The following is a 24,075-nucleotide window of genomic DNA, read 5'->3' as shown; positions in this document are numbered from 1 at the left end:
GCTTCAGTTGTCAACACAGAGTGGTACTGGCTGAAAGATAGAGATAACAGATCAATGGAACAGAAAAAAGTATCTAGAAATCGATCTTCATATATTGTCATTTTTTTATGAGGATGCTCTAATGGGTTGAATAGTGTCCCCCCCCCAATCTAGATCCACTCAATACCTTAGAATGTGACCTTATTTGTAAATAAGATGTTTGCAGAAGTAATTAGGCCATAGGGGATTACAGTGGACCCAAAATCCAATTCTTCTCTAATGAGGGAAATTTGGACACAAAGACACACAGGGAGAATGCCATGTGACTATGAAGGTCGGTGGAATGATATAGCTATGAGCCAAGGAATGCCAAGGAATGCTGGGAGTCACCCGAAGCTGGGAAGAGGTAAGGAAGGATTCTTTCCTAGAGCCTTCAGAGAGAGCATGGCCTTGCCAGCACCTTGATTTTGGACTTTCAGCCTTTGGAATCATGAGAGAATAATTTTCTATTGTTTTTAGTCACCTGTTTTGTGGTAATTTATTATGGCAGCCCTAGCAAACTAATACAGGTGACAAACTTCTTCAAAATTAAAACCTTCCAACAAATGATGCTGGAGATATTAGATATCCATGTGGAAAAGTATGACTTTCTTATTCTTTCCTCACACCATATAAAAATGAACTCAGAATGGATCAGAGACCTAACTGTTAGAGCTAAAATTATAAAGCTTCTAAAGGAAAGGAGAAAATGTCTGTGATCTCAGATTTGAAAGATATCTTAGGACACAATCTTAAAAAATATTTTTTAAGTTCAAGTATAGTTATGATAAAAGAATATAATAAATGAGACTCATTTGAAAAAAGCTTTTGCTCTTTAAGACATCCCAGTAAGAGCATGAAAAGGCAAGCTACAAAGAAAGAAAATAGTTACAAGACAGATAAAATATCCAAAATATATAATGAGAACATAAGCAGCAACCTCTTTGACCTCAGCCATAGCAACTTCTTCCTAGGCACATCACCAAAGGCAAGGGGAGCAAGGGCAAAAATGAACTATTGTAACTTCATGAACTATTGTAACTTCATCAAGATCAAAAGTTTTTGCACAGCAAAGGAAACAGTCAACAAAACCAACGAACTGCTGACAGAATGGGAGAAGATATTTGTAAATGACATAGCAGATAAAGGGTTGGTATCCAAAATCTATAAAGAATTCACCAGACTCAACACCCAGAAAATAAATAATCCAATCAAGAAATGGGCAGACAACATGAACAGACATTTCTGCAAGGAAGACATCCAAATGGCCAATAGACACATGAAAAAGTGCTCCACATCACTGGGCATCAGGGAAATACAAATCAAAACCTCAATGAGATACCACCTCACACCAGTCAGAATGGCTAAAATTAACCAGTCAGAAAAGAACAGATGTTGGCGCAGATGTGGAGAAAGAGGAACACACCTACATTGTTGGTGGGAACGCAAGTTGGTGCAGCCACTCTTGAAAACAGCATGGAGGTTCCTCAATAAGTTGAAAATAGAGCTACCCTACAACCCAGCAATTGCACTACTGGTTATTTACCCCAAAGATACAAATGTAGTGATCCGAAGGGGCATGTGCACCCCAATATTTATAGCAGCAATGTCCACAATAGCCAAACTTATAGAAAGAGCCTAGATGTCCATTGGCAGATGAACAGATAAAGAAGATGTGATATGTATATACACACACACACACACACACACACACACACACACACACAAAGCAATAGGATGCAGCCATCAAAAAATTGAACTCTTGCTGTTTGCAACAATGTGGTTGGGACTAGAAGGTGTTATGTTAAGCAAAATAAGTCAATCAGAGAAAGAAAATTATCATAGGATCTCACTGATATGCAGAATTTGAGAAACAAGGAAGAGGATCATAGGGGGAAAGAGGGAAAAATGAAACAAGACAAAACCAGAGAGGGAGACAAACCATAAGAGACCCTTAATCTCAGGAAAAAAACTGAGGGTTGCTTGGGCGGGGGGGCGGGGATAGGGTGGCTGGGTGATGGACACTGAGGAGGATATGTGGTATAATGAGTGCTGTGAATTGGGTAAGACTGATGAATCACAGACCTGTACACCCAAAACAAATAATACTTATATGTTAATATGTATATATAAAATGAATTTTTATAACTTAATATTTTAAAAAAGTCAATTTTTAAAGGGAAAATAATTGATCAGAGGCTTCATTAAAGTAGATACGAAAAACCAATGAAAAAGTGTCATACTTTATTACTTGTTAGCGAAATGCAAGTTAATACCACAATGAGATAATACTATGCATCCATGAGAATGACAAAAATTAAAAACTGACAATATCAAGGATTGACAGGCATGTGGAGCAACTGGAACTCTAATGTGGTACTTAAGGCAGTGCAAAAATGTTGAGTTATCTTGGAGAAGTAAGCTCTTTAAAAGTCATGCATACATTTGACCATACAACCCAGCAGTTCTGAGAAAAATAAAACATATGCCCTCACAAAAAACCATTGGCAAGTGTCCTTTGCAACTTTATATATAATGGTCTCAAACTAGAAACTCACATTGAGAAAGGTAAGAAGGTCAGAGATGCAGTGGGGAAACAGACCTCAGGCACAGCAACCCTCACATAAGAAGGAAAAATCACAGGTGCAGAAATTCTCCCCAAAGATTGAAAGGATGGAGTCCTGCCATGGACATGCCTAGCCCTGGGGACCTGAATGGTGAGAATGGGCCCCCCTAACACCTGGCTTTGAAAAGCAGCAGGCCTTAACTCTGGGAGAACCCGAGGGCTCTAAGAAACTGTGACTCCATTGTTAAAGGTCCAGCACACAATTTGAGACACTGCACAGCACAGGGGTTTGAAAAACACTGTATGCAAAGGTTTATTGATTAGTTTTAGGTGATGTGTCAGAGGGTCAGGGATCTGTAGGAATTTTATCCATGAACAAGAATGCTGGCTGGTGCCATTTTTCTTGCTGTCCTTCAGCCTAGCTGGCCGAATGCTTGCAGAAGCCAGTTATGATGCTTTCTGTCTACCTTGTTAGCACTGTTTGCCCTGACCCAGCATTCCCCAGTAGACACAGCCACCAGACTGCCATGACTACAGGCAATCCCTCCAAAGTAGCTCTCTCCCCACCACAACAAGCAGGCAGCCTTGGCTTGGATTGGAACCTCTCCAAAGTGGCTCCTGCCCCAGTGGGGGTAAGCAGCCAGCCAACCAGCACACTCATACAACTACAGCCAGGCCTATTAGTCAGCCATGCCAGAGACCAGCCCTAACTCACCAGTGCACCCACAGCAGCCAGTCTCAATAAGAGGGCACACGCAGTCCACAACAACAGCCTCCCTAGACCATGTGGTTCCACTAACCAAGGGAGACTGTTCTGCTGGGCCCTACAGGACACCTTTTATATAAAGCCACTACTTTCAAGACCAGGAGACATGGATGACCTACCTAATAAACAAAAACAAACACAAAGGATAAGACAAAATGAGAACATAGACAAATACATTCAAATGAAAGAATGAGACAAAATGTCAGGGAAAAAAATAAATGAAATGGAGATAAGCAATCCACCTGATAAAGAGTTCAAAGTAATGGTCCTAAAGATGCTCACCAAACTCAGGAGAACAGAGGAACACAGGGAGAATGTAAAAAGAAGAGATAGAAAGTATTTAAAAAATCAATCATAGCTGAGTAATACAATAACTGAAATGAAAAAGACACTAGGAGGAATCAACAGCAGAGGAGAGGATGCAGAAGAACAGATCAGCAATCTGGAAGACAGGGTGTTAGAAAACACCCCACTGAACAGCAATTATTTAAGAAAAAAAGAAATTTTATTTTTTATTTTTTTTAAAGATTTTATTTATTTGACAGAGAGAGAGTGATCATAAGTAGGCAGAGAGGCAGGCAGAGAGAGAGGGAGAAGCAGGCTCCCTGCTGAGCAGAAAGCCCGATGCAGGGCTCGATCCCAGGACCCTGAGATCATGACCTGAGCTTAAGGCAGAGGCTTAACCCACTGAGCGACCCAGGTGCCCCAAGAAAAAAAAAATTTTTTTAAATGAACAAAGGTTGTGAGTCCTCTGGGACAAATCCAGTATACTAACATTTGCATTATTGGGGTCCTGGAAAGAGGAAAGAGAAAGTGGCAAAAAAAAAAAAACAAAAAAAACTTATCTGAAGAAATAATAGCTAAAAACTTCCCTAACTCTTGGGAAGAAAAGAGACATCCAGGTCCAGGAAGCCTCAAACAAGAGGAACCCGAAGGTCCACATCAAGACATTTAATAACTAAAATGCCAAAAATTAATGATAACGAATCTAAATAATAGCAAAAAGAAAGCAAAATGTTTTATACAAGGGAAACCCCACAAGGTTATCAGCTTGTTTTTCAGTAGAAACTGCAAGCCAGAAGTGAATGGAGTGATATATTCAAAATGCAGAAAGGAAAAACCTACAATCAAGAATACTCTACCTGGCAAGACCATCATTTAAAACTGAAGGAGAGAGAGTTTTCCAGAGAAAAATTAAAAATGAAAAAAAGTTGATCAGCACCTAACCAGCCTTACAAGAAATGTTAAAAAGACTTAGTGGAAAAGGAAACACCATAAATAGGAGAAAATTATGAAGGGAAAAGTTTCATTGGTAAAAGCAAATATATAATAAAGGCATTAGATCAATTACTTATAAAGCCAGTATAAAAGTTAAAAGAACAGAAGTAGTAAAATCATTTATATTTTAAAAAATCAGTTAAGGAAACACAAAATTTTAAAAATGCAAAATAGAGTGTGGTGTACATAAAACATATGGGGAAGAATTTAAAATTGTAGGGCTTTTAGAATGTGCTTAAACATAAGCAACCATCAACTTAATGTAGATGGCTATATATATCAAATATTACATGTAATTCTCATGTAGCCACAACAAAATCCTATCACAGATACACAAAACTAAAGAAAAAGGAATCCAAACATAACACTAAGGAAAGATATCAAACCACAAGGAAAAAAAACAAGAAAGGAACAGAGAAGAATTAGGAAACAATGGCCAAAATAACAAGAAGCACATACCTATCAATAATTACTTTAAAAGTAAATGGACTAAATGCTCCAATCAAAAGATATAGGGTGACTAGACCGGTGGGGGGGGGGGAATCCATCTATATGCTGACTACAAGGGACTCCACTGTAGACCCAGACACACCAACTGAGCACTTTGTGCTTTCAGTCACAAAGTCAGAAAAAATATTCTATGCAAGTGTAAGTTGGGGGGGGGGAAAGCAGGGGTAACAATATTTCTATCAGACAAAATAGACTTTATTTTTTTTTAAGTTATATTTATTTTAGAGACAGAGTGAGCACACGCAAGCAAGGGATGGGGCAGAGAGAGGGAGAGAATCCTCAAGCAGACTCCCTGCTGAGCACAGAGCCCTACTCGGGGCTCAATCCCACGACCTTGAGATCATAACCTGAGCTGAAATCAAGAGTTGGGGATGCTTGGGGCGCCTGGGTGGCTCAGTGGGTTAAAGCCTCTGCCTTCGGCTCGGGTCATGATCCCAGGGTCCTGGGATCGAGCCCCGCGTCGGGTTCTCTGCTCAGCGGGGACCCTGCTTCCTTTCCTCTCTGTCTGCCTCTCTGCCTGCTTGTGATCTCTGTCTGTCAAATAAATAAAAAAAATCTAAAAAAAAAAAAAAAAGAGTTGGGGATGCTCAACCAACTGAGCCACCTAGTCTGGTGCCCCAGACAAAATAGTCTTTATTTTTTTTTTTAAAGATTTTATTTATTTATTTGACAGAGAGAGATCACAAGCAGGCAGAGAGGCAGACAGAGAGAGAGGAGGAAGCAGGCTCCCTGCTGAGCAGAGAGCCCAATGCGGGGCTTGATCCCAGGACCCTGAGATCATGACCTGAGCCGAAGGCAGCGGCTTAACCCACTGAGCCACCCAGGCGCCCCCAAAATAGTCCTTAAAACAAAGACTGTAACAAGAGACAAAGAAGGGTATTACATAATGATAAAGCAAACAATGCAACAAGAGGATAGAACAACTGTAAATCTCTCTACACCCAATATAGGAGGACCTGACTATATAAAGCCAATATTAAGAGACATAAAGGGAGAAACTGACAGTAATACAATAATAGAAGGGGACTTAACACCCCACTCATGTCAGTGGACAAATCACCCAGACAGAAAACCAACAAGGAAACAGTGACTTTGAATGACAGGTGTGACCAGAGGGACTAACAGCTACATTCAGAACATTTCATCCTCAAGCAGCAGAAAACACATTCTTCTCAAGTGTACACAGAATATTCTCCAGGATAGATTTCATGCTAGGCCACAAAAGAAACCTCAATAATCTTAGGGAGTTTGAAATCATATCAAACATCTTTTCTTTTCAAAGAAAGGGGAAGCAGACTCACCCCCTGAGCAGGGAGTCTGATGTGGAACTCGATCTCAGGACCTTGAGATCATGACCTGAGCCAAAGGTGGACACTTAACCATCTGAGCCACCCAGACGTCCTTAAGCATCTTTTCTGACCACAATGGTGTGAAAGTAGAAATCAAGTACAGGGATAAAACCAGAAAAAACACCAACAAGTGGATGCTAAACAACAGGCTACTAACCAACCAGCAGGTCAATGAAGACATCAGAGAGGAAAGCAAAAGATACATGGAGACAAATGAGAATGGAAACACAAGGGTCAAAATCTTTGGGGTGCAGCAAAAGCAGTACTAAGAGGAAAATTTAAGTGACACAGGCCTACCTCAACGAACAAGAAAAATATTAAATAAACAACCTAACCTTACTCCTAAAGGAATTAGAAAAAGAACAAATACAAGCCAAATTTAGTAGGAGGAGGAAATAATAAATATTAGAACCAAAATAAATGAAATAGAGACTTAAAAAAATAGAAAATAACTATGAAACTGAGAGCTGGTTCTTTGAAAAGATAGGCAAAATAGATCTTTAGCTAGACTCATCATTCTTTTTTGTTTTTTTTAAAGATTTTATTTATTATTTATTTGACAGAGAGAGATCACAAGTAGACAGAGAGGCAGGCAGAGAGAGAGAGGGAAGCAGGCTCCCCGTCGAGCAGAGAGCCCGATGCGGGACTCGATCCCAGGACCCTGAGATCATGACCTGAGCCGAAGGCAGCGGCTTAACCCACTGAGCCACCCAGGCGCCCTAGACTCATCATTCTTGATGAGTCTCCTTTTCTAAAGGAGACAGGACTCAAATACATAAAATCAGAAAGAGAGACATTACAACAGACACCACAGAAATATAAAGAATTATAAGAGAAAATTACAAGAAATTATAAACCAACAAATTGGACAACCTATAAGAAATGAACAAATCTGTAGAAACATATGACCTTCCAGACTGAATCAGAAAGAAATAAAAAATCTGAACAGACCAACCACTAGTAACACAATTGAATTCATAATCAAAGAACTCCCAAGAAAGAAAAGTGTACAACCAAATGGCTTCTCAGGTGAACTCTACCAAATATCTAGAGAAGAGTTAATATCCATTCTCCTTAAATTATAAATACACACAGATCAAAGGCATAGAGTAAAGAGTCAGAAATGAACCCCTGCTTATATGGTCAGTTAATCTATGAAAAAGGAGGCAAGACTACAAAATGGGGAAAACACAGTCTCTTCAGTAAATGGCACTGAGAAATGGGGCAGCTACTTGGAAAAGAATGAAGCTGAACCACTTTCTTAAACCACACAGGAAAATTAAATTGAAATGGGTTAAAGATCTAAAAGTGATAACTGAATCTATAAAAATCCTAAAAGAAAACATAGGCAATAAACTCTTAGACAATGGTCTTATCAATATTTTCATGGATCTGTCCCCTCAGACAAGGGAAACCAAAGCAAAAACAAACCATTGGAACTAATCAAACTAAAAAGCTTTTGCACAGCAAAGGAAACCATCAAGAAAATGGAAAATCAACCTACATAGATCAGTAAAACAGACAGAAAGCCCAAAAATAAACCCATGTGTATATGACCAAAAATCTATGACAAAGGAGCCAAAAATAGACAATGGAAAAAGGACAGTGTTTTCAGTAAATGGTATTGGGGAAACTGGACAGCAACATGCAGAAGAATGAAACTGAACCCCTACCTCACACCAGTCACAAAAATTAACTTGAAATGTATTAAAAACTTGAACATAAGGTCTGAAACCATAAGACTTCTAGAAGAAAACATAGGTAGTAAGCTTCTACACATCAGTCTTGACAATGATGCTTTGGATTTGACACCAAAACCTAAAGTAAATAAGTAGAACTATATCAAAACAACAACAAAAAACTTGTATACAATAAGGAAATCATCAACAAAATGAAAAGGAAACATATGAAATAGGAAAAAAAATTTGCATATCACGTATCTGGTAAGGGGTTAATACCTAAAACAGATGAAGAAGTCATACAAAAAAACAAAACCCATCCAAAACCAAACACACACAAAAAACAATCCAATTTAAAAATGGGCAAAGGAAATGAATAGACAGTTTTTCCAAAGAAGATATGAAAATAGCCAACAGGTGCATAAAAAGGTACTCAACATCACTCAACACCTGGGAAATGCAAATCAAAACCATGATGAGACATCCCCTCACACCAGTTAGAATGGCTTTTATCAAAAAGACTAATTCTGGTGATCATTTCACAATATATACAAATATCAAATCATTATGCCATTCAACTGAATCTAATTTAATATTATATGCCAATTACACTTCAATTTTTTAAAGATTTTATTTATTTATTTGAGAGAGAGAGAGGAGGATAGAGAGTGAGAGGGAGAAGCAGACTCCCTGCTGAGCAGAGAGTCCAATGTGGGGCTTGATCCCAAGACCAAGATCATGACCTGAGCCAAAGGCAGACGCTTAACCGACTAACCTGCCCAGGCATCCACATTTCAACTTTGTTTTTAAAGATTTATCTATTTTAGAGAGAGAGAAAGAGCATGTGTACATGAGTGGGAGGAGGGGCAGAGGGAGAGAATCTCAAACAGATTCCTCCACTGAGCTCCGAGCCCATGCGGGGCTCAATCCCACAACACAGTGAAATCATGACCTGAGCCAAAACCAAGAGTCAGACCCTTAACCCACTGCACCAGATTCCCCACATCCCAATTTTTAAAAAGATAGTTTTAAAATACTGCAAGAATCATGCTGTACAGAACCTTGATTGTCACATTTTCCTCATCCCCAAATGAGGACGACCAATTAGCTTTTGTTGACCACCTATTACAATAATTGCCGAATCACTGTTCCATGTACTATAGTGTAGGAAAACGTTTCATGTAGTTGATCATAAGATGGAGAATAGGAAGAAATTAGGAATGTAAGTCTAACTCCAAAACTAGTTATTCTACTAAACTTAGTAAGCACTCCTTAGGTTTAGCAAATAACGCCCAAGGTAGAGTTGATATCCTTTATGTGAATACGTTTTTCTGGGAAAAGTACAGTCACGATGTTTTCAGAAACCACTGATGAGATTCTACATTTTAGGCCAGAAGCTCCCCTAACCCTTGTAGGGCAATAATTTTTATGGCGTTCGTATGAGAACTGTTCTTATGAACAGTATGAGAAGACTGGTTATTGTCTGTGGTATGTATATAAACCATACCATGGTGATATGTGCACATTTCCCAGAAGTAAAAATTATATAGATGATACAAATGGATCTATAATGGGGGTGCCTGGGTAGCTTAGTCAGTTAAGTGTCTGCCTTTGGCTCAGGTCATGATCCCAAGGTCCTGGGATCGAGACCTGCGTCGGGTTCTCTGCTTGACAGGAAGTCTGTTTCTCCCTCTCCCTCTGCTGTTCCCCCTGCTTGTGATCTCTCTCTCTTTTTCAAATAAATAAATAAAATCTTTTAAAAATGTACCTATTGCAATTTGGGATTGTGTAAAGATTATTTACTATTTTATTGATATGGGAGACCAGAGAAAAATGTACTCAGACAAGGGAATATTGTTGGCTTTGACCATGACCCAGATACTGAAAGAGCCAGACCACATCCTCTCTTTCAAGCAGTTGGGGACACAGGCATCTGTGCCTCCCACTTAAAAGAGGGGGGGCACAAACATGTACGTGTGCATATTATAGAAATGCTCCAGAACTTCTGGGTCTTGTGGCAAAAAAAAAAAAAAAAAAAGAAAGAAATGAAAAGAAAAAAAAAGAGTTCACCAGCAGAGGACTAAAATTAGTGCAGTCATTTTGTGATGTTATTGTTTGTGGAGTCAAGAACAATGAGACGGTAGAAGATGCTTTCACTGGTCTCTTTCCCCTGGCTCCTCGCAACTGATGTCTAATTGCTGGATTTTGAAGGCCGAGCCAGGCTAGGTTTGTACTAGGCTTTTTTGACACCAGCCCGGTGAAGATCCATGGTGATCAGTGCCTTCCAAATAGCCAACTCCCTTTTTGGTCTCCAGCTTTATGCCGCTGGTTCTAAGACAGCATCGGAGTTTTCTATCAAACATGCAGCATGGGGGCGCCTGGGTGGCTCAGTGGGTTAAAGCCTCTGCCTTCGGCTCAGGTCATGATCCCAGGGTCCTGGGATTGAGACCCACATCAGGCTCTCTGCTCCACAAGGAGCCTGCTTCCTCCTCTCTCTCTCTCTCTCTCTCTCTCTCTGCCTGCCTCTCTGCCTACTTGTGATCTCTGTCTGTCAAATAAATAAATAAAATCTTAAAAAGACAAACACGTAGCATGGTACGAAGCAAGTCATCAAAACCAGAGTATTTATTATGTTAAGGGTATTGTGAAAAGCCCGTGCTGAACGCGGTGTCTGTGATCTTCTTTCCAGACAGATGTTTTCCACGATCTCGGCCGGGGGGTTCTGGACAGCGCATGGCAAGGCTATAATACCACCCTCCTAGCCTATGGCCAAACTGGCTCTGGGAAAAGCTACTCCATGGTTGGGTTTGGTGCCAACAAGGGTATCATTCCAAAGGTGTGCGAGGAGCTCTTTCAAGCAATTGAGAAGAGGGAGGGAAATGAAGAATACCAGGTATGCATGATCCGAAAATCCCTTCTTTGAGGAATTTCATTTTTCATTTTGGAAATTTCTGGCTCCAAACGATCAGCCTCTCTATTTCAGGATAATGTTAATTTTCCATACCCAAGTCTTCCCAGGATTGCAAGATCAAGTTGCCGCTAACTAGAATGTTGACCTTTTCTGCTTCTATGGAGGCAAACCCAAGGCAATAATTTTGGGAAAAGCACGTTGAGTATCCTAGCAGCCGACGTCTTAGAAGCTAATACTCATGAGGGATTGTTGCTGAGGCTGATCCAACAAGACCCTCACTGACTCGCCTGTGGTTTCCTTTACTCCCCCTCTTCTACCAAGGCTGTGGGTGTGTGCTCATTTTCATTTCTTTCTTTTCTTTTCTTTTTTAGTAGGCTCCCCGCCCATGGATCCTGATGCGGGGCTCAAACCTGAGATCAAGACCTGACCTGAGATCAAGAGTCAGATGCTTAACCAACTGAGCCACCCAGGCGCCCCTGTGGCATCCTGTTTTTTCATGGAGAGCATTCTTTCTCTCTCCAGAACTATGAATTACAGGACTTTAAAGAACATGGTCTTCTACTCCATGTATCGCCTGCTTTCCTGGAGTTCCTTTCTTCTACTTTTGTTTGATCTCTCAAGGCCTTCTTTGTCTGCTAACATTGGTTTAAAGCATGCAACACCCAAGCTTATTGGAAGCTCTGGGGACATGAGAGGTGACAGAAGACCCGCCACCGGAGACAAAAGCCACAAGCCTGCCAGAAGGCGGTGGCAAATATCAATATCTTAGGCCCTTTTCTCTAGGCTGGAGCCATTCCAACTCCTCCAGCCTCCCACTTAAGGGGAGTCGGCCAGTCCAGAAATATTCCAGAAGCACAGTAGGGTAAAGCAATAAAGAATGACCTTTTTCTGTAGTCAATATTGACCGAAACACACACACACACACAGGGTTGTATATGCTTTTAACCTATATTAAGAACTTTCCATAGCATCAAAGTTACGTGAGAATTGCTTATTACATGTGAATCAGAACTTGCTATATTTGTAAATGATTTTATTTATTCATCCGAGAGAGAGAGCACAAGCAAAAGGAACAGCAGACAGAGGGAGAAGCAGACCCCTCACTGAGCAGGAAGCTGGATGCAGGTCTCAATCCCAGGACCCTGGGATCATGACCAGAGCCAAAGGCAGATGCTTAACCGACTGAGCCACCCGGGGCCCCAAGCATTACTATATTCAATATTAGCTTCTTCCTTTGTTGGAAATTTATGTTGTTCCTATATGACTTCTTCCCCAAAGATGAGGTTCCAGAGAAGACTAACTCTATGTTCTTTTCTATACAGGTTACGTTCAGTATGTTGGAAATTTACAACGAGCAGGTAACAGTGATTCTATTCTCTGGCACACACACCTGTGGGACTCTGCAGCATAATACCTACCAGAGCCTCCCCTCCCCCACCCTAAGATAAAGTCACAACCCTGTAGCCTGGCATGGACTACAGCCCTCACCTCCCTCTTCCGCTCTACCTCTTGCCCCTTAATCTCCACTCACTCTGTGCTTCCGCCACATAAATGTCTTCCTCTCCGGAACATGTCATTCTTTCCAACATCTACCCTTCTCTGACCCTGGAATTCTTCCCCTACCCTTACAAGTTGACCTCAGTAGGCATGGGTGGCAGAGGAGATGGCAAACTTTGTTTTCAAAGGACCAGATGGTGTCTGCTGAAACTATTCACCTCTGTTCCCTAAGCAAATGGAGTATGGCGGGGTCCCAGTGGGGGACCATTCTTGGACGCTGAAACTGGAATGACACATAATTTTTGATGTGGAGCCGAGAGCCAACGATCAAGAAAGAATTCTTGAGCTTCTTTCGGTGCAAAGAGGTGCTTTCGATAGAGCAGGGGGACAGGACTCGAGGGTGGAAAGAGCTGCCCCAGGGCTATGAGTGACTGATCATGGACTTTTCTCGGTGGGGGTTAAGGACAGCATAAACCTCTAAGGAATTTGTGCGTGTTAGAAGCAAGGCCTCCAGGACCTTGGAGGGCTAGTTAGTGTTAAGATAAGGTTGCTTTTAGTCTTTAAAGAAACATCAACATTAAGGCGGCCAGTAGGCCAGTCGTGAGTTCCTTGGGGAATGCCACACTCAGCAACTTGGGCTCCAGGTTGTAAGAAAATTTAATTTCTGCTGCATTTCTCTTGCCTTTGTTCTTCTCATCAATTTGCACATGTCACACAATATTTTTCTTTTGATTTTTCTCAGTCACTTAAAAATGTGGAAAATGTTCTTATGTCAAGGATCCTATAAAAAAAAGGTGGCCAGCTGAACGTAGTCCCCAGGCCATGCTTTGCCTGTCCCTGGGGTGGCTGGAAAGGGCATGACCTCAGACCCCACCTCTCTCATTGACTGGCCATGTGACTTTGGAAAATCACTTTATCTCAGTTGTCTCTTTTATAGAAAATGTAAAATAAGACATTACACATCGAGGTGACCTGTTTTCAATTTCTAACACAGAGCTTAGAAAATGCTAGATATTCACTGCCCTTACCCCTTGATCATATGATACTGTGAAATTTTATTTACCTATTTGGGTCTCCGGAACAGATCGTGTCCTTGTGAAGACCTTTCTAAAGGAAATACTCTCTCAATACTCAATATGCTTGTAGGTTTAGAATGGGCGCTCCGAATCTTTACTGAGTAGGATGAATTGACAAAGGCATCTAAAACTGTAACTTTCTCATAGAAGACCGTATCCTAATTGTTTTTGTGTAACCCCAAGCACCATCCAAAGCCTTGCACTTAATCATTCCTAAGTAAATATTGTGAAAGGAATAAATCTGTCAGTGTTTTTCTCTTTATATTAAGGAAAGAAAGTACCCATTTTGTTTCTTACATTTTTTCATGAGTCAGTTATTACCATTGAAGGCTGATAGTAAATGCTAATGAGTTCTTTTTTAAAAAGTTTAAAAATTCCAATTAGTTAACATGCAGAGTCATATTAGTTTCGGGTGTACAATATAGCAATTCAGCACTTCCCTACATCACCCAGGGCTCATCACGACAGGTGTACTCCTCAATCCCCATCTCCTGATTCACCCAACTCCCGCCACCACCCACCTCCCCTCTGGTAACCAATAGTTTGTTCTCTAGAGTTAAGAGTTTGTTTCTTGGCTTCTCTCTCTTTGTTTTCCCTTTGCTTGTCTGTTTTGTTTCTTAAATTCCACAAGAGTGAAATCATATGATTTTTGTCCTTCTCTGAAGGGCTATTTCACTTAGCATAATAGTCTCTACCTCCATCCATGTCATTGCAAATAGCGAGATTTCATTCTTTTTTTATGGCTGAGTAATGTTCCTATGTGTGTGTGTGCGTCTGTACCCATTCATCAGTCAATGGACACTTGGGGTTTCCCTAATTTGGCTATTGTAGATAATGCTGCTATAAACCCTCAGGTGCGTGCTTCCTTTTTATTAGTGTTTTTGTTTTCTTTGGGTAAATACCCAGTAGTGCAATTGTTGGATCATAGGGTAGTTCTATTTTTAACTTTTGAGGAACCTCCATACAGCCTTCCACAGTGGCTTACCCAACAGGGTAAGAGGGTTCCCCTTCTCCACATCTTCGCCAATATCTGTTGTTTCTTATGTTGTTGATTTCAGCCATTCTTACAGGTTTGTGGTGGTATCTCATTGTGGTTTTGGCATTTCCTTGATGATGAGTGAAGTTGAGCATCTTTTCACGTGTCTGTTGGCCGTCTGGATGTCTTCTTTGGAGAAATGGCTGTTCATATCTTCTGAACTTTTAAAAATTGGATTATTCATTTTTGAGTGTTGAGTTTTATAAGTTCTTTATATATTTTGGATACTAACCCTTTTAAATATCTTCTCCCATTCACTAGGTTGCCTTTAAATTTTATTGATTGTTTCCTTTGCTGTGCAGAACTTTTTATTCTGATGAAGTCCCAATAATTTTTTTTGCTTTTGTTTCCTTTGCCTCAGGTGACATATCTAGAAAGAAGTTACTGGGGCCTATGTCAAAGAGGTTACTGCCTGCGTTTTTCTCTAAGATTCTTACGGTTTCCTGTCTCACATTTATGTCTTTAATCCATTTTGAATTTATTTTTGTGTATCATGTAAGAAAGTGGTCCAGTTTCATTCTTCTGCATATTTTTGTCCAATTTTCCCAAAATTATTTGTTGAAGAGACTGTCTTTTTCCCACTGGATATTCTTTCCTGCTTTGTTGAAGATAAATTAACCATATAGTCGCTGGTTCCCAATGGGTTTTTCTGTTAAGGTCACTGATTAAGTTTCTATTTCTTTCAAGTTGCTAAGGCTTGGAAGACAGTGTGGCTCCTTTATCTCATACCAATAACTTTGGGAGGATAATTTCCTTTGTTACCCAGTTCTGGTAGTCATCTCACTGTGGTCTCCCTACTGATATCTGTTTATGATGATAATCTGTCTGGAATTCTGTTTCCTCATCTCTAAAATAAGAACACTGGACATCCTAAGAATCTTTCCATTCCTCATATTCCTTGACTCTCTGGTATTTTCCCATTAGGTACTTCAACAGTCAATTAAAATGAAGTTTATTATGTACTTCTAATGTTTCGGACATCATCCTAGACTCTGAGGATGAGTTAATCCTTGGACTTAATTCCCACCATAGAGGAGTCTGGTGGGAGTTATAACACTTTACAGACAGTGATGCATTACATGTGGTCCGTGAATGGCGAGGAGCAAGGGGCAGAGAGGAGGGAGTGCATGACTACGTGGGATGTTTGACAGCAATGGTCAATGGTCAATGGTCAATGCTGGGCTTGGACTGAACTTTTAGAAATGTGTAGAGAGGTTGGGGGCACAGACAGGGGCACTTTAGGCAGGATTAGTTGTAACTAGTCAAAAAATACATGAAAGTTCATGGCAGTTAAAGAAACCGTCAGTACCCTGACGGCTAAAGGAACAGTCAGTACCCGCATAGCCAGATTTGGATATATGGTGGGGTCATCAGGAGAGGAAGCTGAAGATAGGCTCTGCCAAAAGTAAAGGGCCTTTGTCCCGGCAATAGTGGAGAATCTTTGGAGGATTTTACAGGGAAATCAGATAATCAGATTGGGTTCTGGAAGAGTTCTCTAGAAGCAGATTGGAGTTGGATTTGAAGGTGTACCAAATAGAGGCAGAGTTCGAGGATTCCCAGGAAAGCCCAGGTGAGTAAGGAAGGTCTTGTGATAATCACCAATTTTGATCTCCAGGCACACATGGAAGGTCCCGGCACCAAGATCCACCCCCGTCTCTGGGTGCTCATACTTCTACTCCATCCAGATAAATCTACTTATTTTTTTTTCTAATAAGACTTACTCAGTCCTATCTTAGATGTTCCTTCCAACAAGTTGTATGTTAGAGGAGAATTTTCCTAGCTACACCAGAAGTGACCTCCATTTGGATGTCTCCTTATCCCTGGCACCTTATGTCCACTGTCTTAGTTTGGCTTGCCCAAACTTCAATCTGTGATCTTTCCCTGGCTCTAGGATAAAAAGCCATAGAATATCAGAGTTGGGGAAGATCTCAGAGATAACTTAATTCACCCCCTCCTATTATGAACACTCAGAAAGTAAGAGATTTTCCAAAGTTTTATCAGGTTAGAGGCAGAGCCAGGACTTCTGAGAACCCAGGTCTTAGGGCTCCCAGTCCAGACATCTCTGTACCATGTAACACCACCCCTATGGGGCCTTTGGCTGTACCACAATCCCACAGTAGAACCTACTTAGCCTTGTTAAAAGTGGCTTTTCTTGAGTGAGAGACAACATGGGCTTTCACCCAAAGCCATGGTCTAGGTGTGACATCTCACCAGTCTCCAATAATAAGATCTAAAGAATCATCCATATTCTCCTAACATTATTTGTTAGCCTAGCTCTGGCTACACTGTTCTGTCAAAATTCATTCACTGAGTGCTTCTTCTACATTGGGAACCAGGTCAGGATCTATAAGTAAAAGGCTCTGGTCTCACCCAAAGGGAGTTCACAGGCTTATTGAAGTGCTTTAGGTACTAGAAAATACTAGAACTGAGTTTTTAAAAAAATTCTGCTTATTACAACAGGTTTTCCCTTATTACAACAGGTTTCCCTCCTGTTGGCCATTCCCCTATTTCTGACTTACCTAAATTATGAGCTTGTGTGGTGCCTACAGAAATTTAACATTTTTTCATTCATGTAGTAAGTTTTTGTTGAGCACTAAATATATTCTAGGCAGAGGTGTAACCATGAAGTAAATTGAAATCCCTGTCTTCCTGAAGTTTACTTTATTTATTCTCTTTTTCCACAGATAAGAGACTTGCTGTCTAGAACCAAGAAACCTGGGGGACTAAAAGTGAGGGAAGATCAACAGCTGGGCTTTTATGTGGATGGCCTGAAGTCAGTGCCCTGTGAGAACTATGCACAGATTGAAAGACTGATGGAACAAGGGACAAAAGTAAGGACCACAGCATCTACCAACATGAACGCCAGCAGCAGCCGGTCTCATATGGTTATCACCATTCAGTTCAAGCAGGTGAGACTCATGGGAAGAATGCTGTCCCAGTTTCCCACCAAGCATGGTCCATGGGAAGGGTTCCCAGTGGCATGAAGAGTTGGTGAGTATTATGGAATCCTTTCAGATTTGACCTATGGATTAAGGTGGCTACTTCCAACCATGGGCTATAGGGTCAGAAAGAGAAGTGAGGGACTTTCTCTTTTCCTACCTGCCCATATCCCCATTCCACACAGGTTCCCCAGGATAATGAAGACCAGCTTTCAGATCCATGAGTCTAGAGAAGCACCAGATGTTGACCAACCCTTCTGATACTTGGAAGTAGCAAAATAAGGTCTTTGAAACTAGCTAATCCATGTAACTCTCCACTAAGTAGAATTTTTTACAAAACTGATCATATGTTTTTTTCCTCCTTACTTCTTGGTAGATATCAGAGAGTAAACTCTACATCATCACCAGTTTGATTCAGAAATACTTATTTTCAAAGCCTGGGTAAACATTACAGTTAGCTATGATTTCACCACCTCTGTTTCCTAAGCCACAGTCCTAATACATAGATAGAATGGTGATAAATGAAGATTACCCTGTTCTAACCAGGAATAGTGGGAAAATACTGGACTGTATCTCTTTGTTCACCAGCTTTGAAACTTCAGGAAATCACTTACTCATTTTTAGTCTCAGTTTACTATTCTGTAGAATGAGACAAATAGCTATCCTATGGGAGTGCTAGGAAGCCTAGAGAAGTACCTGCATTTTAAAGAACTTTGAAGGATAACTGGGAGGATGGTAGAGAGGGCTCTGAGCTCACCTCCTCCCACTGACACACAGAGACAACAACTATGCATAATCCAACTAACTCTGGAAACGACCTGAAGACTGGCAGAACAGCTCTTTCACAGCTAAAGACATAATGAGAAGCCCACATTGAGAAGGGTAGGAGGGGCAGAGATCTAGTTGGAAACAAATCCCCAGGCACAGCAACCCTCAAGGAAGAAGGATATCTTAGGCACTAGGTATTTCTTGAGGAGCCAGGGTATCAAGCTTTACATGAGGCAACCCCAGCCCTGGAGACCTGCACCAGAAAGACAAGCCTGATAACATCAGTCTTTGAAAAGTAATGGACTCAACTATAGGAGAGGTGGAGGGCTATAAGAAACTGAGAGTCCATTCCCAAAGGGCCAGTGCACTATATCATGCACTGTGAGACCCAGCACAGAAGCAGTAGTCTAGGAAGTGCCTGGGTTATACATAAAAAAGATTTAGTGACTAATTCTGGGGTATGTGCCAGAAGATCAAGGATGGTAGGAGCTTTCTCAAGGAACAAGAGTACTGGAAGGTACAATTTTTCTTGACCTCCTTCTGCCTAGCTGGTCCATCCTTGAGGGAGCCAATTCTGATACTCTCCACCCACCTTCTTCATACTGTTTGCCCCCCTTCCCAGTGTTCCCCTGTGGACACACCCCACCCACCCATGCCTGGAAGGACCCCTCCAAAGATACTCCTTCCTCAAGGAGGAGGGGAGCCAGACTTGGCCACAGCACACCTGTAGCAGCTACAGCCCGGCCTCTCAGCAAGCTGTCCTGGGGGTCAGCTTTGCCCATCAGCACACCCACAGTAGGTGCAGCCAGTCACACAGGGGGTACACACAGCCCACACAACAGACATCCCTAAAACACCTGATTCTGCTGACCAGCAGGGGGTGCAGGGGGTATTAGATTGTGCTGCTGGGTCCCCACAAGATGCCTTCTACACAAGGCACTAAAGTCAGGACCAGGAGACATAGTTAACTTACCTAATACACAGAAACAAACGAAGGGTCAGACAGAACCGTGAGACAGAAAAATATGTTCCAAACAAAAGAATGGGACAAAACACCAGGAAAAGAACGAAACAAAATGGAAATAAGCAATCTGCCTGATAAAGAGTTCAAAGTGAGACAAGTGCTCCGTAGACTGGAGATGAGAGTGGATGAGCTCAGTGAGAACTTCAACAAAGAAATATAAAAAGAACCAATCATAGCTGAGTAATACAATAATTGAAATGGAAAAGACACTAGGAGGAATCAACAGCAGAGTGGAGGATGGAGAACAAGAGATCAGCGATCTGGAAGACAGAGTAGCAGAAAGCACCCTGCTGATCAACAAGTATTAAAAAAATAAGTTTTTAAAATGAGCATCAGTTGTGAGACCTCTGGGACAACATCCCACAGGTCATACTAACATTTGCATTATCAGGGTCTCAGAAAGAAAAGAGAGAGAGAAAGAGGAAAAAAATGTATTTGAAGAAATAATACCTGCAAACATCCCTAACCTTGGAGAAAAAAAACAAACATCCAGGTCCAGGAAACACAGAGATCCCCAAACAAGGTGAACCCAAGGGGCTCCATACTAAGACACATAATAATTAAAATGTCAAAAATTAATAACAAATGGAGAATCTAAAGGACAGCAATATTAGAAAAGCAAATTGCCAAATACAAGGGAAACCCCATAAGACTATCAGCTGATTTTTCAGCAGAAACTTGGCAAGCCAGAAAGGAAAGCCATGAGTAATTCAAAGTGCAGAAAGGGAAAAAACTACAACCAATCTCTCCCCATCTAGGTTATGATTCAGAATTGAAGGAGAGATAGTGTTTCCAGGACAGGGGCATGTGGTTAAGCATCTGCATTCGGCTTGGGTCATGATCTCAGGGTCCCGGGATCGAGCCCCATGTCAGACTCCCTGCTCAGCAGGTAGTCTGCTTCTCCCTCTCCCTCTGCAGCTCCCCGGTACTCATGCTTGCTCTCTCTCAAATAAAACAAACAAACAAACAAGTTTCCAGGACAAACAAAATTAAAGGAAATCACTACTATTACACTGGCCTTACAAGAAATGTCAAAGCTACTTCTTTAAGTGGAAAAGAAAAGGCTCTAACAAGAAGAAAACTGTGCAAGGGAAAAAATGTCACTGGCAAAAGCAAACATATAATAAAGGTGATAAGTCCATCATTTCTAAAGCTAGTATGAAGGTTACAAGGCAAAGGTAGTAACATTAATTATATAATGCGAAAATCAGTTAAGGGATACATAACATTAAAAAATTTAAAATGTGTCACCATATACATAAATTATGCAGGGGGAGGAGAAATGTAGAGCTTTTCAAATGTCTTTGAACTTCAGCAATCATCAACTTAATACAGACTGTTATTTACATTGAAAGTTACATGTATACCTCATGGTGACCAAAACTTATAAGATACACAAAAAAGTAAAGAGAAAGGAATCCAAGCATAGCACTAAAGAAAATTATCAAATCACAAAGGAAGAGAGCAAGAGAAGAACAAAACAGAAAGAAAGCAGTTAACCAAATAGCAAGAGATACATACCCATCAATAATTACCTTAAATGTAAATGGACTATATAGTCCAATCAAAAGTCATGGGGTGACAGAATGGATTAAAAAAACAACAACAAGACCCATGTATATGCTGCCTACAGGGATTCACTTCAGACATAAAAACACAGACAGACTTAAAGGGAAAAGATGGAAAAAAATATTCTATGCAAATGGAAGCAAAAAAAAAACGTGAGGGTAGACAAACTGACTTTAAAACAAAGACTGTGGGACATCAGGGTGGCTCAGTCAGTTAAGCATCTGCCTTTGGCTCAAGTCATGATCTCAGGGTCCTGGGATCCAGCCCTGTGCCCAGCTTCCTGCTTGGTGGGAAGTCTGGGACTCTCTCTCCCCCACACCCACCCACGTGCTCCTTCTCTCTCTCTGTCTCTCAAATAAATAAATAAAATCTTAAAAAAAAAAAAAGACTGTAACAAGAGACAAAGAAGGGCTTTACATAATGATAAAACAAACAATGCAACAAGAGGATAGAACAAATGTAAATCCCTCTGCACCCAGTATAGGAGGACCTGACTATATAAAGCCAATATTAAGAGACATAAAGGGAGAAACTGACAATAATACAATAACAGAAGGGGACTTAACACCCCACTCATGTCAGTGGACAAATCACCCAGACAGAAAACCAACAAGGAAACAGTGACTTTGAATGACGGGTGTGACCAGAGGGACTTAACAGGTACATTCGGAACATTTCATCCTCAAACAGCAGAAAACACATTCTTCTCGAGTGTACACAGAACATTCTCCAAAATAAATTTCATGCTAGGCCACAAAAGAAACCTCAGTAAACATTAAGAGTTTTAAGTCATATCAAGCATCTTTTCTGACCACAATGGCACGAAACTAGAAATCAAAAGAATAAAACTGGGAAGAAACACAAACAAGTGTACCCTAAACAATAAGCTATTAACCAGCCAATGAGTCAACAAAGACGTCAGAGAGGAAATAAAATAATACATGAAGACTGGGGCACCTGGGTGGCTCAGTCAGTTAAGCATCTGACTCTTGGTTTCAGCTCAGGTCATGATCTCAGGGTCATGAGATCAAGCCCTGCATCAGGCTCTGTGCTCAGAGTGGAGTCTGCTTGTCCCTCTCCCTCTGCTCCTCCCCTGCTCATGTTCCCTCTCTCTCCCTCTCTCATAAATAAATAAAATCTTTTTTAAAAAAATCTTTGGGGGGACGCCTGGGTGGCTCAGTTGGTTAAGCAGCTGCCTTCGGCTCAGGTCATGATCCCAGCGTCCTGGGATCGAGTCCCACATCGGGCTCCTTGCTCGTCAGGGAGCCTGCTTCTCCCTCTGCCTCTGCCTGCCATTCTGTCTGCCTGTGCTCGCTCTCTCTCCCTCTCTCTCTCTGACAAATAAATAAATAAAATCTTTAAAAAAAAAAATCTTTGGGGGTACACCTGGGTGGCTCAGTCAATTAAGCATCTGCCTTTGGTTCAGGTCATGACCTCAGGGTCCTGGGACTGAGACTGGCAACAGGCTCCCTGCTCAGCAGGAAGCCTGCTTCTCTCATTCTCACACCCTCAATTTCTCTGTCAAATAAATAAGTAAAATCTAAAGAAAAAAAAATCTTTGGAATGGAGCAAAAGCACTTCTAAGAGGGAAGTTTATAGTGACACAAGCCTACATCAAGAAACGAGAAAAATATTCAATAAACAACCTAACCTTATACCTAAAGGAACTTAAAAAAGAAGAACAAAAGCCAGACTTAGTAGAAGGAAAGAAATAATAAATACCAAAGCCAAAATAAATGAAATAGAGGCTAAAAAAAAAAAAGAAAATATCTATGAAACTAAGAGCTGATTCTTTGAAAAGATAAAAAAATTGATAGACTTTTAGCCAGACTCATCAAGAAAAAAAGAAGACCCATATACATAAAATCAGAAATGAAAGAGAAGTTCAACAGACATCACAGAAACACAAAAAATCAGGGCACCCGAGAGGCTCAGTTGGTTAAACATCTGCCTTCGGCTCAGGTCATGATCTCAGGGTCCTGAGATTGAGTCCTGTATGGGGCTCACTGCTCAGCGGGGAGTCTGCATCTCTCTCTACCCTTCTCTCTGCTTGTGCTCACTTTCTCACTCCCTCTCTCTCTCTCTCAAATGAGTAAATACATCTTAAAAAAAGAAATACAAAGGATTATAAGAGACTACTACAAAAGATTATACACCAACAAACTGGACAACCTAGGAGAAATGGATAAATTCCTAGAAACATACAATCTACCATACAAACATGCAAACATTCCAATCTTCCAAGCAAAACAGGAAGAATTAGAAAATCTGAACAGACCAATTACTAGTAACAAAAGTGAATTGGTAATAAAAAAAATTCCCAACAAACAAAAGTACAGGACCAGATGGCTTCATAGGTGAGTTCTACCAAACATTTATTTTTTAAAGATTTATTTATTTTAAAGAGAGAGTGTGTGTGCATGTAAGAGCAAGCATGATTTGGGGGAAGGGCAGAGGGAGAGGGAGAGAATCTCCAGCAGACTCTCCTCTGAGCATGGTGCCCAACTCAGGACTTGATCTCACAACCCTGAATCTTGACTTGAGCCAAAATCAAGAGTCAGACACTGAACTGACTAAGCCACCCTGGTGTCCCTCTACCAAACATTTAAAGAAGTGCTTAATATCCTTTTCAAACTATCCCCAAAAGTAGGAGAGGAAAGAAAGCTTCCAAATTCACACTATGAGGCCAGCATTACCCTGATGCAAAATAAAACAAAAAAAAATTACAGATCAATATTCCTCATGAACACAGATGCAAAAATCTTCAACAAACAAATTCAGTCATACATTAAAAGTATCATTCCCCCACAAATCCAGTGGGATTTATTGCAAGGATGCAAGGATGGTTCCATATTTGCAAATCAATCAATGAGAAGCACCACATTAACAAAATGAAGGATAAAAATTATATGATTATCTTAATAGACACAGAAAAAGCCTTTGACAAAACATGTATTCATGATGAAAAAACTCTCAATAAAGTGGGTTGAAAGGGAACATTTCAACGTACATAATAATGTCCATATGTACCAAACCCACAACCAGCATCATACTCAATGGTGAAAAACTAAAGGCTTTTCCTCTAAGAT

General features: G+C 40.8%; 1 protein-coding gene across 1 annotated transcript in view; it reads left to right on the top strand.

Annotated features, from left to right (window-relative positions):
• LOC111150639 (kinesin-like protein KIF28P) overlaps window positions 1–24,075 on the top strand; it is a 66,269-nt gene that overhangs the window by 9,889 nt on the left and 32,305 nt on the right. The window contains exons 4-6 of the mRNA XM_022508126.1: window positions 10,856–11,059; window positions 12,400–12,435; window positions 17,371–17,595. Coding sequence (XP_022363834.1) covers window positions 10,856–11,059; window positions 12,400–12,435; window positions 17,371–17,595 — 465 coding nt within the window. The remainder of the gene's footprint in view (window positions 1–10,855; window positions 11,060–12,399; window positions 12,436–17,370; window positions 17,596–24,075) is intronic.

The sequence above is a fragment of the Enhydra lutris genome, unplaced genomic scaffold, assembly GCF_002288905.1.
Source record: "Enhydra lutris kenyoni isolate GAN:26980312 unplaced genomic scaffold, ASM228890v2 scaffoldscaffold24, whole genome shotgun sequence".
Classification (NCBI taxonomy): domain Eukaryota; kingdom Metazoa; phylum Chordata; class Mammalia; order Carnivora; family Mustelidae; genus Enhydra; species Enhydra lutris.
The sequence above is the reverse complement of the archived record's forward strand: the minus strand, read 5'-3'. Positions and strand labels throughout refer to the sequence as shown.